Genomic DNA, 15,433 nt, shown 5'->3' on the forward strand with positions numbered 1-15,433 from the left:
TACCAGTTTTAATTTTTAGTGGCATCATGGATGACTGAAGTTACTGATATCATCAATATTTGTTTTCCCTGTTTTCAGACAGCAGGATTTCAGGAGATTCTGACAGAAATTGAAATTTTAGCGTTGATTGTGGGATGTTTGTGCCATGACCTTGACCACAGAGGAACAAACAATGCCTTCCAAGCAAAGTATGTTACTTCTTTCTTAATTCTTTGTTTTCCTTACATGTATTAGAAGAAGAATGCAGAAGAAAGCATTGATTTTAAGTTGCCTTGCACAGCAAAGTATTTTTATGCTTGCCTTTAAGAGAGACTATTCACCCAAATAATTTCCTATTCTTCCCCCCCCCCCAAAAAAAAAACCCCAACAACTTTAAATCACTTTGGCAACATGCTGTTGATTTCGCTTGCTACATGTAAATTTTTGCCTTGTATAAAACCATGACACAGAATCTGGTTGTTCCACTCTTGGAATACCACATTCATTTACATACCTGCGTATGCCAAAATGGAGACCGTTAGAAAATTCCCCATCTGTCTTTCTTGGTTCTGTTTTGCAGCTATGCAGATTTTCAGGCAATATTAAAAGAAACATAACTGATTGCATTCAAAACAGAAACAGGTGCTTTCAGAAACGGGGTCCTTCTGGGCTAATACGAGCATATTACTACAAAAAACAGGGGGAGATACCTCTTATTTGTAATATCCCTGTAGCTCTTACTCCAGTTTTATGGGTCAGAAGGTTTTTCGCTATGTCCTCCACGGTCCATTTTGCAGGACAGTGAGCTGGCAGTCCACAAAAGCAGTGGATCGCTTGGAGCTGAATCAGCTGCCCACAGCCCAGCTCAACAGCAGGCCAGGCACTTAACTCCAGCAAGACAAAAGTTGTTCAGTGGTACCTCTGGTTACGAACTTAATTCGTTCCAGAGGTCCATTCTTAACCTGAGGCGCGCTTTCACTAATGGGGCCTCCCGCTGCTGCCGCCACGCGATTTCCTTTCTCATCCTGAGGTAAAGTTCTTAACCCGAGGTACTACATCCGGGTTAGTGGAGTCTGTAACCCGAGGTGTTTATAACCCAAGGTGTTTGTAACCCGGGTACCACTGTAGTTTGCCAACATGCAAAGGGCACAACATGTTGAGAAAGGGTGGCTGGTACAGTGGTACCTCGGGTTACAGACGCTTCAGGTTACAGACTCCGCTAACCCAGAAATAATACCTCAGGTTAAGAACTTTGCTTCAGGATGAGAGCAGAAAATTTGCAATGGCGGTGCAGCGGCAGCAGAAGGCCCCATTAGTTAAAGCTGTACCTCAGGTTAAGAACAGTTTCAGGTTAAGAATGGACCTTCGGAACGAATTAAGTTCTTAACCCGAGGTACCACTGTATCAATTGCCTGGGTAAGTGTGAGGGCTTGCATATACAGTATCTGCCCTTTCACTAGCCTGTTGTTGTAGCTTGATCCTACCCTACCTCAGACACAGTATTTTATATAAGCCAAGGTTACTACTGGATTGAAAGGTGAGATACAATTTAAGTAAATCCGCCACACCAACTCATGCTTACGTTCTGCTCTATTATACCATGGGAAATAGTGCTTGCGACTATGACTGGATTTTGACCTGCTAATGGGACATTACCCCAAAGGAAATTAGCTTTTACACATGTTGATGGCCTAGAATTAAAGGTAGTGGCTGATACACAAGTCAGGAAGTTTGCCTAAGTCAATTAACTCTTTGCATATGCTAGTTCCAGGGGATTAACAGCAGCAAACAGGCCTCTTAAATACACATGAGTCTGGCTATTGCCTCCATTGAAATTAGCTTTTGACACTACAAACCTTAATTACTTTCTAGCACCTATAAATCTATAACAATACTATTATTGTGCTTTTACTGCCAGGGAGAGGAAGAGGTGCTTGTGGGATGACCCTTGGGGACTGTGTGCATTGATTTGGGAGGCACCATTTGATTCTCTTTCACAGGCAGCAAAAGTCTTGCCCCAGTCCTGTTATTCGACAGTGAAAGGCTAGTTTAAATGCAACCAGTTAGGGTTGCCATATGTCTTCTTTTTCCAGGACACATCCTTTTTTTTAATGGGTAGAGTCATCATAGTGATCCATAGTTAAAAGAAGAAGTAGGCAAATGTGTCCTCTTTTTAGCTCTTCTAAATATGGCAAGCCTACGGCCAGGCTTAAGAGCCTTTTCATAAGTGGCTGGAGCCTAGAATAAATATGTGAAGATGTACATGCTTGTGTTTCTACGTGAAGGAGAAAGTTGCATATGAACTGGCCTTTGAATTGTCAAGATGCCCTGGTAGATTATAGATTAATAAATCATTGCTCAGACAACTTGACTTTAAAAAGCAAAACAAAACCCTGTTTAGCCTGTCCCATTTTTTTCTGTGGGGATGATGCACAATTTACCTTTTCAAAAGAAAAGAAGGAAGGTATCTTAAAGAGGAAACCAACCCATCAATCAAAGGCTATCGTTTGTTGTTTGCTGTCCCTTGTGCTTGTCTAGAGAGCTTACAGTCTTCCTATAATACAGTGGAAATCGCTGCAGAGTTTAAACAAAAGGCACATCATGACATAGCTTCAGCTGTAGGACTTGTAACTTCCACAATTTATTGTCATACGCTCATTCCTAAAATCAAGTCTAACATTATTTTTAAGTGCCAGGGTTGAGTGTGATGAAAGATCAAGAGGCATGTGATTGGAAACAGCATCACAGCTCCCCGAAATTGCTCTGTTAATACATCGCAGCATGGTTTTCTCTGGGGGATTATGATTCCCAGTCATTCTACCCCACCCCACCCCAATACAGCTGCCCCATGGTGATTAAATATCAGTATGGGGCAGCTTTGTAGTATAAGCTCCTAGGAGACTCCTTACCCACCCACCCCCGTTCCTTCCTAGCATAATCTGTTATTCTCATTTCTTAAAAAAAACCAACCACCACTACCACGACAAACCCCATCTTTTCACTTAAGGCTTCATCCCAGAAGTGAAATGCTGGCGTACATTAATCTATTGTGACAGACCAATTCCATTGATTTTCACCTTTGAACACTTCTCACTTTTTAAATTACTTTTCATAGTTTCCCTTTAATGGTTGAACTTAGCATTTTAAATGATGTGCAACACACGCACACTTACTATACACACACACACACACACACACACACACACACACAAATATCGCAGTACCCATTCTTTAGAAGGCAATCCTAAACATGCTTACTAGGGAGTAAGCTCCATGAATATAGTTGGGCTTAAGTCAAAGTAGCAATGGATGCATCTGCAAATTTCAGTTACTCTGTTTTTCCTTTTTCCAGTGTTAGGTTCAGTTCGACGTATTTTAACATCCGTTTGTGAATCTTTTAAAAAGTCCTAATGAAAATATGTCACCATTTCTCCTAATAAACACATTTCTATACAATTTTCACTAATAAACACATTTTGTAAGCAATTTTCCTTAATATGATGCACTTTCATTTAATGTTTTCACTAATGTGCATTTTTATGCACACTGTCCCCTAATTTACACACGTTTGCCCGTATTTCTGGGTTGGAGAACAGCACTGCAAAATTTGTAGACACGTGAATTTCAAGAGACAGCTGTGTTTCAGTGCGTTGCTTCAGGAAGTGTGAATTAAATAGGTTTGCATTAAAATGCGAACAAACCAAATATTCCCCCATCTCTACTTGAAAGTAAACATGCGTGCGATTGCACTGTTAGGCTGCAGTCCTGTACATGCTTACCTGGGAGTAAGCCCCATTGAATTCAGTGTGAGTTACTTTTGAGTAGATACACATGGTGTTGATGGTGCTACATTTTCATGCCATTCTATTTTCTTGTTCACTGTAGCATGTTTATTACTATATGCTGCTGCTTACATTAAGAATGAAGTTGTAATTGGCACTAGACTTTTTGTATGTCTCGCCTCCCCTTTGCAAATTTTGCTTAAAAAGGTAAAGGTAAAGGTACCCCTGCCCGTACGGGCCAGTCTTGACAGACTCTGGGGTTGTGCGCCCATCTCACTTAAGAGGCCGAGGGCCAGCGCTGTCCGGAGACACTTCCGGGTCACATGGCCAACGTGACATCGCTGCTCTGGCGAGCCAGAGCCGCACACGGAAACGCTGTTTACCTTCCCGCTAGTAAGCGATCCCTATTTATCTACTTGCACCCGGGGGTGCTTTCGAACTGCTAGGTTGGCAGGCGCTGGGACCGAGCAGCGGGAGCGCACCCCGCCGCGGGGATTCGAACCGCCGACCTTTCGATCGGCAAGCCATAGGCGCTGAGGCTTTTACCCACAGCGCCACCCGCGTCCCCCGCAAATTTTGCTTACATAGTATTAATAGTATCTTTACACATAACAAAGGTAATTGCTGCATCCACCCTAAAAGTGCGTGTGGATATATATGATTTATGACTGTATATTTTGTGCATCTTTTAATGTATGTGCCCTGCATGTATACAACTCTCCTTTATGTAGAAAACTTCATTTATTATAATAAGAGTATATAAAGCACCTGTGGTCCAAGAGAGCATTTCTATTGTATATCAAATAGGAGCTACTTTAGGAAAGTCATTCCGAGGTGACCCTAGGGTTTTGGGGGTCGTGGGCAAGAGAGTCATTTGAGGGCCCTTAAAGGATTGTAAGCAAGTCAGGCACAATAACACGTCACTTAATTCTATACAAGAAACTGCAATGAAAGTATGGATAAATGTCTCATAATGCATTTATTGCGGTCAATTTTTATTGTAACTGGAGTGGAGAATATTACTTCATGCAGTACATCAACACAGCACTGTAAGAACATGACTATAAATCATAAATAAAAAAGAAACAAGCCATTAGCTCCATATGTAAACAAATGCAACCCCCTGTCTCACAAAAGAAAATTGTAAGACAATATGGTAGGAGGCACATATGGTGAATTGGTGATAGCCAGTTCACTGATAAATAAGAGTATAGTGATTAATCATTTAAGAGTCAATTGTCTACTACCCTTTTTAATGAAATGAACTCTTTTGAGGCTTCCTGGGAGCAGGGCCCTCAATCAAATCACTGTAATAGTAATCCAAGTCTTTTCCAATCTTACGTTCAGCTGAAAACGAGAGCTAACCCTACTAGATGTTTTTGGAACACGGAAAAGCGCAGATGTATTTTTAAAAATCAATTTCAGCTTTTAAAATGGCCTATCACTAGATGCAACAGGTACAGTGAGAATAATGCTAATACTACACAAATTGGGGTGACACTTGTGACACAGTGTGAGGCAGCCCAGTGTCTGCATATTGTTCTTGTGAATCAGGGACTGGTCCCCCCTTCCCCCATTTCTTTTGTGCAACAACAGTGTATTTCTCTAAAACCCTTCACTGCTTGCCTGTCTCTGCTTCTCTTACTGCCTTAGCTTTTCTCTTTGTTGATCCTGAATGCTATTGATGTGGTGCTATCTTGATTGGCTAAAGAAAAAAGAAGGGGGTTGATGTGAACCAAATCCGTTTTTTGCTGCTGTGTTTACTGTTGTGCTTACAACAACAGTCAGTAGCCAACACAGGAGAGAAATTCTTTCATAAAACCCACTGATCAGAAGAGAGGGGGGAAATTGTGTAATCCCATGCATGTTTTCTCAAAGGTCCTACTATATGAAGGAAGATTCTCAGACAAGTGTGTATAGGATTGCGGCCAGCAGTTTTCTTTGGGCAAGGAAGTTTGCATTTGAGGAGGCAGGGGGGAAGAGCTTCAACCTTTTCCATGTCTTAAGCAGATATTCTGTTAAACAGCAGAGTTATTTTCTGGTGCCACCTCCATCATCTTCTCGTCAGAGCCAGCAAAAAAGACTGAAGAACAATATTTTTCCACTTTGCAGAGATTTCACTGTGAGACAATTCCTGTGAAGTTGTGATGGTCTTTTCATTTCCTCTCTTACTGAAACAAAATGGCGGCCGACTCCTCATGTCCTAAGTGAACTGAGCAAGTGTATAAAAATGGCTTGGCAGTTCTGGTGTACTGCTGATACAGATGGATCTGGCTTAAGTGGGCAAAGGTTTGTGTTTTTTGTAGGAAGGGACTTGCAATGCTGCTGAGTTAAAGACAAGGCAGGCTGACTGCAGGAGAGGAGGCAAGCAGGGTTTTCTACAAGGTTTTGCCCCACCCCTTCAAAGTGTAGGACTCTGGGTATTTGCTCCTCCTTAAAACCACTGGTCTGAGGAGCATTCACCAAAAGATCAGAGTTGTAGCCTATATTCCAGCATTTTCAGTACAAGATCCTAGATTGGGCTAACAGGCCTTGCTGTTGTCTGCTAACTTTGGGTAAGATGGTGGTAATCAGCACAGTGGCTTAAAATGGACATAGTGTCTAGCTGACTGCTCCCGTAGCAAAACACAACCTGTTATGAAGTCTGGTCACCTTTTCCGGTGGGTGGCGTTGCGGCCAGGCATCTGGGGACCCTGCGGAGATCTGGCGGGGGGTGAAGATTGATGCTCCCCTCGTGCTGGCGCTAGCCAGGGGCACGCCCAGGGGTGGCCCTGCTGTCCAATCAGCGCCGGTAGGGGGTGTGGCTATGGGAAATTTAAACCATGGCACAGCCGGGATTCCCTCTTCTCTCACCGTTCACTGTAGCATGGCTGGGGTTTTTGGAAAGAGGAACTCATGAGTGGTAAAGCAGAGTAGTGTTTCTCTCCTTTGCTGGAGGTATTTTGGCAGAAATTCAGCAACCATCAGCCAGTGATGCTGTAGTTGCAGATCCTGCACTGAGCCAGGGTTTGGAATAGATGATATGTGGAAAGAATCAGTGTGGCTCCTTTGTGTGTGTTGCATTTTTCCCCCAGGATTGGATCTGCCTTGGCTCAGCTCTACGGGACTTCTGCTACTCTGGAGCACCATCATTTTAACCACGCTGTCATGATTCTTCAGAGTGAGGTACAAAGCCAGCAGAATGCCCAACCTCTTCTCCTTATGTAAATATAAGTATCTAAAATAAACCTGCTTTTCTTTTATCAGTTCAATGTATCTATTACTTGTCCCTTTCTTTGCAAACTGGTAGCAAAGGGATCCTGGGTTCAGCTCCAGATTCCCTTGATACATATGTCATTGGGTTTTGTGAGAGGGCATGTATAATTTGAAATTGTATTGTATTTATGTTTATGCATAGATTGTAAGCTGCTTTGTTGCCTGAAAAGTGGGCTATAAAACTGTTAAATATATAACATTGGCTCCCTGTGTCAAAAAAAGTTAAACAAATCCAAACAGCCTGTAATGTGATTGAAAAGTTTCTGACTTTTGTTGTTTACACCATCAGAACTACAATAGTCTACTAAATGTTCTGCATCATAAATACATTTCCGCCCAGAATATAGACTAACATTGCCTCTGTCTTGATTAATGCAGTAAGTCTATGATACGATCTTTCTACAGCCTTCTTGGTATTCATAGTAAATAAGCCCGTCAAGTCAGAAAACACAAAACTATTGGTGTGTGTGTGGTAAACTATTGATAGGTTTTTCCTCTCTAACATCCTCCTTCATCAGCAGCACTAAGCAGGCTTTTAAAGATGACACTGTAAAAATAAAAATAAATTCTGTGTGAATGGTTTTTCTGCTAAGATCAGCAAATAAATACCAAGGATGATGCAGTCTCATGTACATTTTACAGGTTGGTTTTACAGATTAAACTATCAATTGGCTTTATATAAAGAAAGGTTGGTAATGATGTGGTTTCTCTTTGTAAGCTTCCCCCCCACACACACACACATACACACCCAAGTGTGAAATAAATAATGCTTTCACTTAGCAGCTGTTTATGATGGCCATAACTTTTGAGCTGGTTCCAATCTTTATATACCCTTGGTCTTGATCCAAAGAGTCATGCCCCAAATGTTCTATAAATATATTGGGACTTCCAAGTTCCTTCTTTCTGTTGAGAGCCTGCCCTTCTGCATTGGCTACTGAACCACTCTTGAGATTTGGAGGCTTAGAAACATTTTCTGACACAGTATGAGGTCTCCCTGTTGAGTCTGGTGAGGGTGAGAAGCATGGTACATTTGTACAAGCCTTCACATGCGCCAAATTCTTAATTTTATTCTGGGTCCCAGCTCTTACGTTCTCTGGCTTTTTCTATTTGCTTCAGTTAACACTGCTTCTTGCCAAATCCAAATATGTTGAAAATCTGATCTTGATAATAGTAAACATATGCAAACTAAAAAAGCATATTGTCTTACTCTAACTCACAATTACTAAGGCTATAATCCTATATACATGCTTATCTTGGATCAAGCTCCATTAAGCACAGTGGGACCTAATTCTGAGCAAACATGTCCAGGATTGATCTGTTCAGAACACGTTGATTTCCTCCAAAGACTCTTGGAAACTGTAGTTTGTTAAGTGTGCTGAAAATTGTAGCTCTGTAATGGGTAAACCACAATTCCCAGAACTTGGTGCTTTAAATGTATGGTGGAGATGACCCAATAGTTCCTGTTATACCTCTGAGGAAGGGAATTGTACAACTGGGATGCCACCACAGAGAAGGCCCAGTCCTGAGTTGCCACACAATAGATTGCACTCAACAGTGGGGTATCTGTAAGATCCCATACGGATCTTATCAGACATGTATATTTCTCTGTACTGAATTTTGGTGTAGCTCACCCCTGTGCATCCAATAATAAAAAAAGAGTATGTAGTATTAGCATCAAATGCCTTGTCCAAAAGAATAGCATTTCATAATCATTTTCCTGCCACTTACATTAACCATAGCTTAATGTTATGTCTGAACCCTGATCTCCTCCTTGACATTGGTTAAGTAGCCACCATCATTGCCCAAAATCCACAAATGGAGAATGGTTCTTCTGGGTTGTGTTTCCTCTATTGGAGAGATGGAATGAACCAATATTTAAGTGATCATCTGCCATATGTGCCAGCATTAACTGTGGTTTACTAGCTATGGTTAACGTTAACTGTGACTTAGAAATATGTGCGAACTGGGCCAGTGTTTGACCATTTTGCGTTTACTGATAAATCACAGGACATCCTGGCAGTAGCAGGCAGGTGCATCCTGAAAAGATTTTTAAAAATAAACAGTAATACTCTCCATGTGCGTTTACATTCATTTTGCAGAAAGAACTGGGTGGGAAACCAATGTGTGCCTTGATTTCAGGCACACATTGTGCTCGGTGTCACCTTTCGGGGGGCAGGGGATGACATTGCCTTTGGTTTTGAGAGCCCCGGTTTCTCCATATACTTGGTAGCCCATTGAAGTAGTGCTAACTTTCCCACAATGTTCCCTGAATTGGCAAGCTAGGGCTCTTATTCACAAGTAGTTTCTTTTTATAGGTAATCTAAAGCAGACAGCCAGAAGTTTATTTCTGGGCTGTTCTTTTCACACATAAACTGCAAGCCTGCAAAGAGAAGTACACGCATATACCTCAGAAAGGGGAAGAATAACCTAGAAATAGATGTGCAGTGTAATTCCTAGCATACTTAAGAGGGAAAACTAAGATCCACCGAAACCACTGGAAATTATGTCCATGTACACATCTTCAGCATTGGGCCAACGGCCTAACAGCAATCTCTTATTGCCTGTAGACCTCTCTAAAGTATCGTCTCAAAGGCATTTGCAAAAAGAAAAAGGGGGAAAGGAGGTATGTCATTCATCAGTTACATATATTACATTTACGTGCATAATACTTTTTTTTAATTGCCCATAATTTCAGTCTAGCAGAAAGATCTGGGAAAACATCTTAATTGAAGTGGCCGATGAAAATATTTTTGTCATGATTTCAGTATGCATAATAAAAAGAGAGATTTGCTGTAATAATGACACACATTGCAGAGCTATTGGAAAACCTTTCAAAAACAGTCTATTGATTCTAAGCTATTTAGCTTTGCTATCTCTTTCATTATAGGGTCACAACATCTTTGCTAACTTGTCCTCCAAGGATTACAGTGACCTTATGCAGCTTCTGAAGAAGTCAATATTGGCAACAGACCTCACTCTCTATTTTGAGTAGGTATTGGCATTTTCTGAATTTGACAAATGGAAATCCGAAAGAGCTACAGTCCCTAACGACCTTTTAAATACCAGTGAGGGCATGTGGCACATATTACCAGCAGTTACTATTTAATTATCATTTGAGGTATTTACTCTAGCGCTTGTGCATTTTAGTCTTCTGAAAGTTTTCAGTATGTTATGTGCAACTGTTTTCTGTTGTTTAAATGTGCAATATACTTAATTTATAAAGTTAAAACAAAACCACTTCATTGTTTATGGAAGAATTGCATTGGTGGGAGCTAGGTTTTCTCCTTTCTCTTTTCTATGTGGGTTTGTTTTTTGCTTTTTTAATTGGGGATCTTCTAAGCTTGTAACTTCCCATCTCTGTAATGAAGTTGAAATCAATGGGACCCAAGTTAACCGTTACTCAATTTAAGTCCCATTGATTTCAGTGGGTACACTCTAAGAATGGAACTAATCCCACAGGATTTTTTAAATCTGAATTTGTAGATTGGCATCAGTGGGTCATATCCAGCTAAGTCATAGGCAGAGTAGATCCACTAAAATGAATAGGTATAAGTTCCTTGGTTGCACTGCAGGTGTGATATCAGGTTGGATATCGGCCAATGTGTTTGAACAGAGTCACATCCCTGGATCAGAAGAATGTGTGGTCTCACTGGATGTGATTTTGTTCAAACATAAAATTGAGTGATACCCAACATTAGTCATACTTGGAGTAAACACATTGGAATAAATGGATTTAGTCTTACGCTCCTGTAGGTAGACAACAAAGTATCCTTAGTAGGAATGTTGCTTTGGGGGCAAGACCTACATGCCCCTCATGCAATGTATGGGTGAAACTGCCAGCACAGTTCAAATACCACAGAACTTGCATATCTCCTGACATCTACTTTTTCAACAGATGTTAACAGATTCAGTTGCTAGCAGGCTTGATGACTGGTTTTTTTGTTTGGGGGGAATTCAGGTCTGAGGGCATTGGTAGCAGGAAAAATGGCGGAAGCTAAATCAGCTCAAGGCAGCACCATGCTGTATGAGGGACATTGTGGGGAATGCAAATGGTGGTATCTGGCACCAATTGCAGACCTGCCTGCCAGCAGAAAAATGTAAGGGACAGATGTCAGCAGTGGAGTACCACAGCCCCAGCGGCTGCTCAAGGATGTTGCATACCGATACTGGGCCTGGGAGAAGCTTTTCCCAGTACAATATCTCCTTGCTGAGAAAACGTTAAGCTGCTGAACTTTGGCCTGCTGTGCATGTTGTTAAAAGACACAGGAAAAGAAACAGAACTAGCAGTTGTAGCTGGGGGCTGCAAGGTGATGTTCATGTGGTGTAAATCAGGTTTAGTGATGGCCACAAGTTTAGATGACTTTAAAAAGGGGGTATTAGACAAATTCAAGGATAGGTCTTTCGTTAAGCTATTAGGCACGTCAGCTAAACGAATCCCCCATATTCAGAGCAGCGTTCGAAAATTCACCATGTGCATTTTGCACCTGGCTGTTGGCCCCTTGCGACCAAGTGAAGGTGCCCAGGTGCCAGGGTGGCACCTAACTTCTCCACCATCTGGAGGTGCGTGCCTTGGGGATCCTTGAATCTTGTCTGCTTTCACACACCAGCAACACATCCTGTAGAATTCTATCCGTTATATATTTTATCTGCACAATTGGAATGAATTTCAGGAACCAAAAAGTGGTATTGAAAAATGCGACTTTTGAGCTACCTGGCCCAAAAATGGCAGCTAGGCATTCTGTTTTGGTGACTGTAACCCTGGTTCAAGGAGCCGTTTGGTGCCGAGCTTAATAGATCTGAGTTTCTAACACTGATTCAGAGATGCCGTGGCACTGATTCTCAGCTCCTAGAGAGCCGACAAAGGGTAATTTCCCTACAAACCCTGTTTGTGGGCTTTCCAGTGGCATCTGCTTGGTGGTCACTCACTGTGGGAAGCAGGATGATCTGTTGAACTTCTGGCACCTAGTGAAGAGCTATTATTATTATTATTATTATTATTATTATTATTATTATTTATTTCAGCAGGCATTTTAAAGTAAGTTTCATTTTAACTGATTTTATCTTCAATGTTTCTTTTTAACTTTACTGTGCACTGCTTGGAGACTAAGGTGTCGAGCAGTATATAAATGGTTGAAATGAATAAATCTGAATGTGGCTAGCGGTGAGTGGTGCATCTAATTCAGGAGCCCAGCTGCCGCAATACTAAAATCCCCCTTTGATGGTTTTCTTCATTCGTTTCATTGACATTCAGGCGCAAGAAGGGTGCTACAAAGGCATCAAGTGTTCTGCCACACTCCTAGCTAAAGCTAATGCTTTTGAAACCTGTCTTACCTTTATGATGTTAAAAAACGAGTTGTTTAAGATGGGTGCAGGAAGGTCATGTTTTGATCGCAGCTGAAGATCTTATTTACTCTTTTAATTTGTTACACGTTGCTCAAGGGATTCTGAACAATGAGGGAAATTGGATTTTCAAATGTGTTACTTGTTTTCTCAAGAAGGAGAAAAATGTGTTTTTAAGTTGCAGCCGCCTTCTTCTTAGTTAAATAAAACAAGGAGCCACTCTCAAAAACACCTTGTGCAGCGCTGACGCAATGCGGCGTTGCATGGGAACAGCTACGGATAAGATTGATTTAAAGCCTATGTGCCCAGCTAGTCTGGGCTGTTAAAATTGTCATCACTGCAGTACTCATTCCCAGAGGGGCTGTTAGACCATCATGCTATGAATCTGCATGAGAGAAATGAACAGGATGAACTTTTGATAGGATGTACAAAGCAAAACGTGCAAGGGAGAAAAAATATTACTTCAGTCTTCATTAGCAGACTATATTAAATAAACAGAAAGTTCGATCATTTTTTAAAAAAACACAGATTGTTCTTTTGTCTCCTTTTAATGATTGACCTTAGAAGGTCATTTGCCTTTTGTAATGGTCCATACTGGTGGCATCAACCCCATTTTGATATATATAACCACCATTATAGACTTAAGGGTAGAAATTGTAATTGCGAGCAGCATGGGATAGTGGCAGCCAAACTATTCCAAATGTGGAAAGACCCTATGCCAAGCACAGTTAATGGAATATCAAGATTTCAGATCCTGTCTGTATACTGTCTTTCAGTAAGTTACATGGCTTAACCCATTGTGTTGTCCCAAAGTCATTCCGTTGATGCCTATCACTATGATAGAACTGGTCCCAGCTTATGGTCGGAAGTACATGAGGCTACCCCAAAGCTAAGCAGGTTTGGATTAACCCTTGAATGGGTGTTTGCTTTGGGTTCCATGATGGAACAAGCGTGAGATATAAAAATGCAAGAAACTAAATGAGCCAACTTTCCTTGTGCTTCTCAGGTCATCTGCCTTTAGCTGAGAAAGCCTGAGAGCTGGTTTATATGATACTGCCCCAATGTCAAGGCTTCCAAGAATACACGTAATGGCTGCAACATGTAATATTTACCATGCAAATCCTCTGTATTGTGTGGTGAGTCTCAATGCAAGCTCCAGAATTCGCATCAAATAATGCAGAGGATTTACCGTATTTTTCGCCCTATAGGACACACTTTTCCCCCCCAAAAATGAAGGGGAAATGTGTGTGCGTCCTATGGGGTGAATGCAGGCTTTCGCTGAAGCCTGGAGAGCGAGAGGGGCTGGTGCGCACCGACCCCTCTCGCTCTCCAGGCTTTAGGAAGCTATCCGCAAGCCATGGAACTCAGCACACCCCAGGCTTCGAGCTTCGCGCAGCTCTCCCACGGCTTGCGGATAGCAGCCTGTTCTGGGGGCTGGGGTCGGGGAAAGCTCGGGCTTCCCCTGCCCCAGCCCCGCGTCTGGGGGGGGGGAAATAATTTTTTTTCTTTATTTCCCCCCCCCCCCAAAAAAAAACTAGGTGCGCCCTATGGGCCGGTGCGCCTTATGGGATGAAAAATACAGTATATTGCAAGCTACATATCTTCTTCCAAAGTTTAAATTACCTTTAATACCCTCTTGGCTGCTTTTGGTTATATAGCTCTATTGTGAACTGACTTTTCCCCCATCAATATGATATTCTCATTTCATTTCATAGGAAAGTACCTGTATTTTGGTTTCTATAGGCATTGTTGTATAAAAAAAATATATTCACTCAAAGTTTGTGTTTCTTCATAGAAATATAAAATCTCTGCATTAGAGATTGGTTTTTCTAGCCACAAATTATAAAAACAGTTACAAAACCTGCCACCGAATGTTTTAAGACACTTTGGTGTGAAAAAGAATTTTCATAATTATATACTTATTTATCATTTCTTTTGTATCCCACCATCTATCCAAGAAGCTCAGCGAGAGAGAGACACATAGGGCTATGCTGTTTTATCCTCATCAGCCCTGTGGGGAGGTTAGGTTGAGAGATAATGACTGGCCCAACACCATTCAGTGAGATTTATAGCTGGGCAGGGCTCTGATTGTCTGTGATTGTATAGCACAGGGAAGATTATATACTTTGGCAAGTTGGGCAACTTCATATATTTCTAAAACATGAACATTTATTAAATATACTTAATTCTTCAGAGTAATAATGTTCCATAATTATATCCTTGTTGCTAGTGTACAATCAGGAGACTATGAAATTGATGAACTGCTGTAAGAACTCATCCTGCAACTACAGTTGTACGTTGGAAGTCGAACGGAATCCGTTCCAGAAGTCAGTTTGACTTCCAAAAGTTTGGCTTATGATTTGCTGCAAGAAGCTTCTGCAGCCAATCGGAAGCCCCACCGGACGATCAGCTTCCAAAATTAGTTCGCAAACCGGAACAGTCACTTCCAGGTTTACGGCATTTGGGAGCCAAAACGTTTGAGAACTAAGCTGTATGACTGTACAATTTTTTTACTATTCTGGAGCAGAGGAAAGCTTTTCCCCAGGTCTTTTCCTACCTGCACTGATGGGAATAAGAGGAGAGGGCCAATTCAGTGGTTTCTGAAGAACCTTACTGGTTCGTGAAGCATAATGTTCTCACACAAAATTCCATTGAAAGCATTACAACAAGGTCTTATAAATGTTCTTGTTTCCTTCCACTGATACATTTTGTTGTAGGAGGAGGACTGAGTTTTTTGAACTTGTCAACAAAGGTGACTACAACTGGAATGTTAAGAGCCAGCGGGAGATATTTCGGTAAGTGAGGCCTCTGGGTTGGGTATGCAGCACATTTGTTTATCAAGATTGTTGTGGGAAACTAGACTATCCGCAGCAACGGAGGACCATATTCTTTGCAGGCATCTGGAAGTTCAGAGCTAGCCAGCGACGCTGTTTAGAGTGGCCACCAACACTGCTTCCTGGCTTGGGATCTGCACAGCTATTGGCTAAAAGGGTCTCTCCAAGACTAGCGATCCCTCGCCTGGATGTAATGCTTAAATCACCATGGAGATTGCTGTCATCACACTGAGTCTTTAACCT

At 41.6% G+C, this 15,433-nt stretch overlaps 1 protein-coding gene across 11 annotated transcripts in view; it reads left to right on the forward strand.

The window, feature by feature from the left end:
• Window positions 1-15,433, forward strand: part of PDE11A (phosphodiesterase 11A) — a 162,854-nt gene that overhangs the window by 118,937 nt on the left and 28,484 nt on the right. For 7 of the 11 annotated variants that reach the window (XM_079977352.1, XM_079977349.1, XM_079977357.1 and 4 more), the window contains 4 exons: window positions 79-188; window positions 6,836-6,926; window positions 9,904-10,004; window positions 15,074-15,151. In XM_079977352.1, coding sequence (XP_079833478.1) covers window positions 79-188; window positions 6,836-6,926; window positions 9,904-10,004; window positions 15,074-15,151 — 380 coding nt within the window. Of the gene's footprint in view, window positions 1-78; window positions 189-6,835; window positions 6,965-9,903; window positions 10,005-15,057; window positions 15,152-15,433 lie in introns of those variants that run through there. The other 4 variants (XR_013839322.1, XM_079977354.1, XM_079977355.1 and 1 more) reach the window with 4 other exon arrangements.

This window comes from Podarcis cretensis (genome assembly GCF_951804945.1).
Source record: "Podarcis cretensis genome assembly, chromosome: 1".
NCBI classification, from domain to species: domain Eukaryota; kingdom Metazoa; phylum Chordata; class Lepidosauria; order Squamata; family Lacertidae; genus Podarcis; species Podarcis cretensis.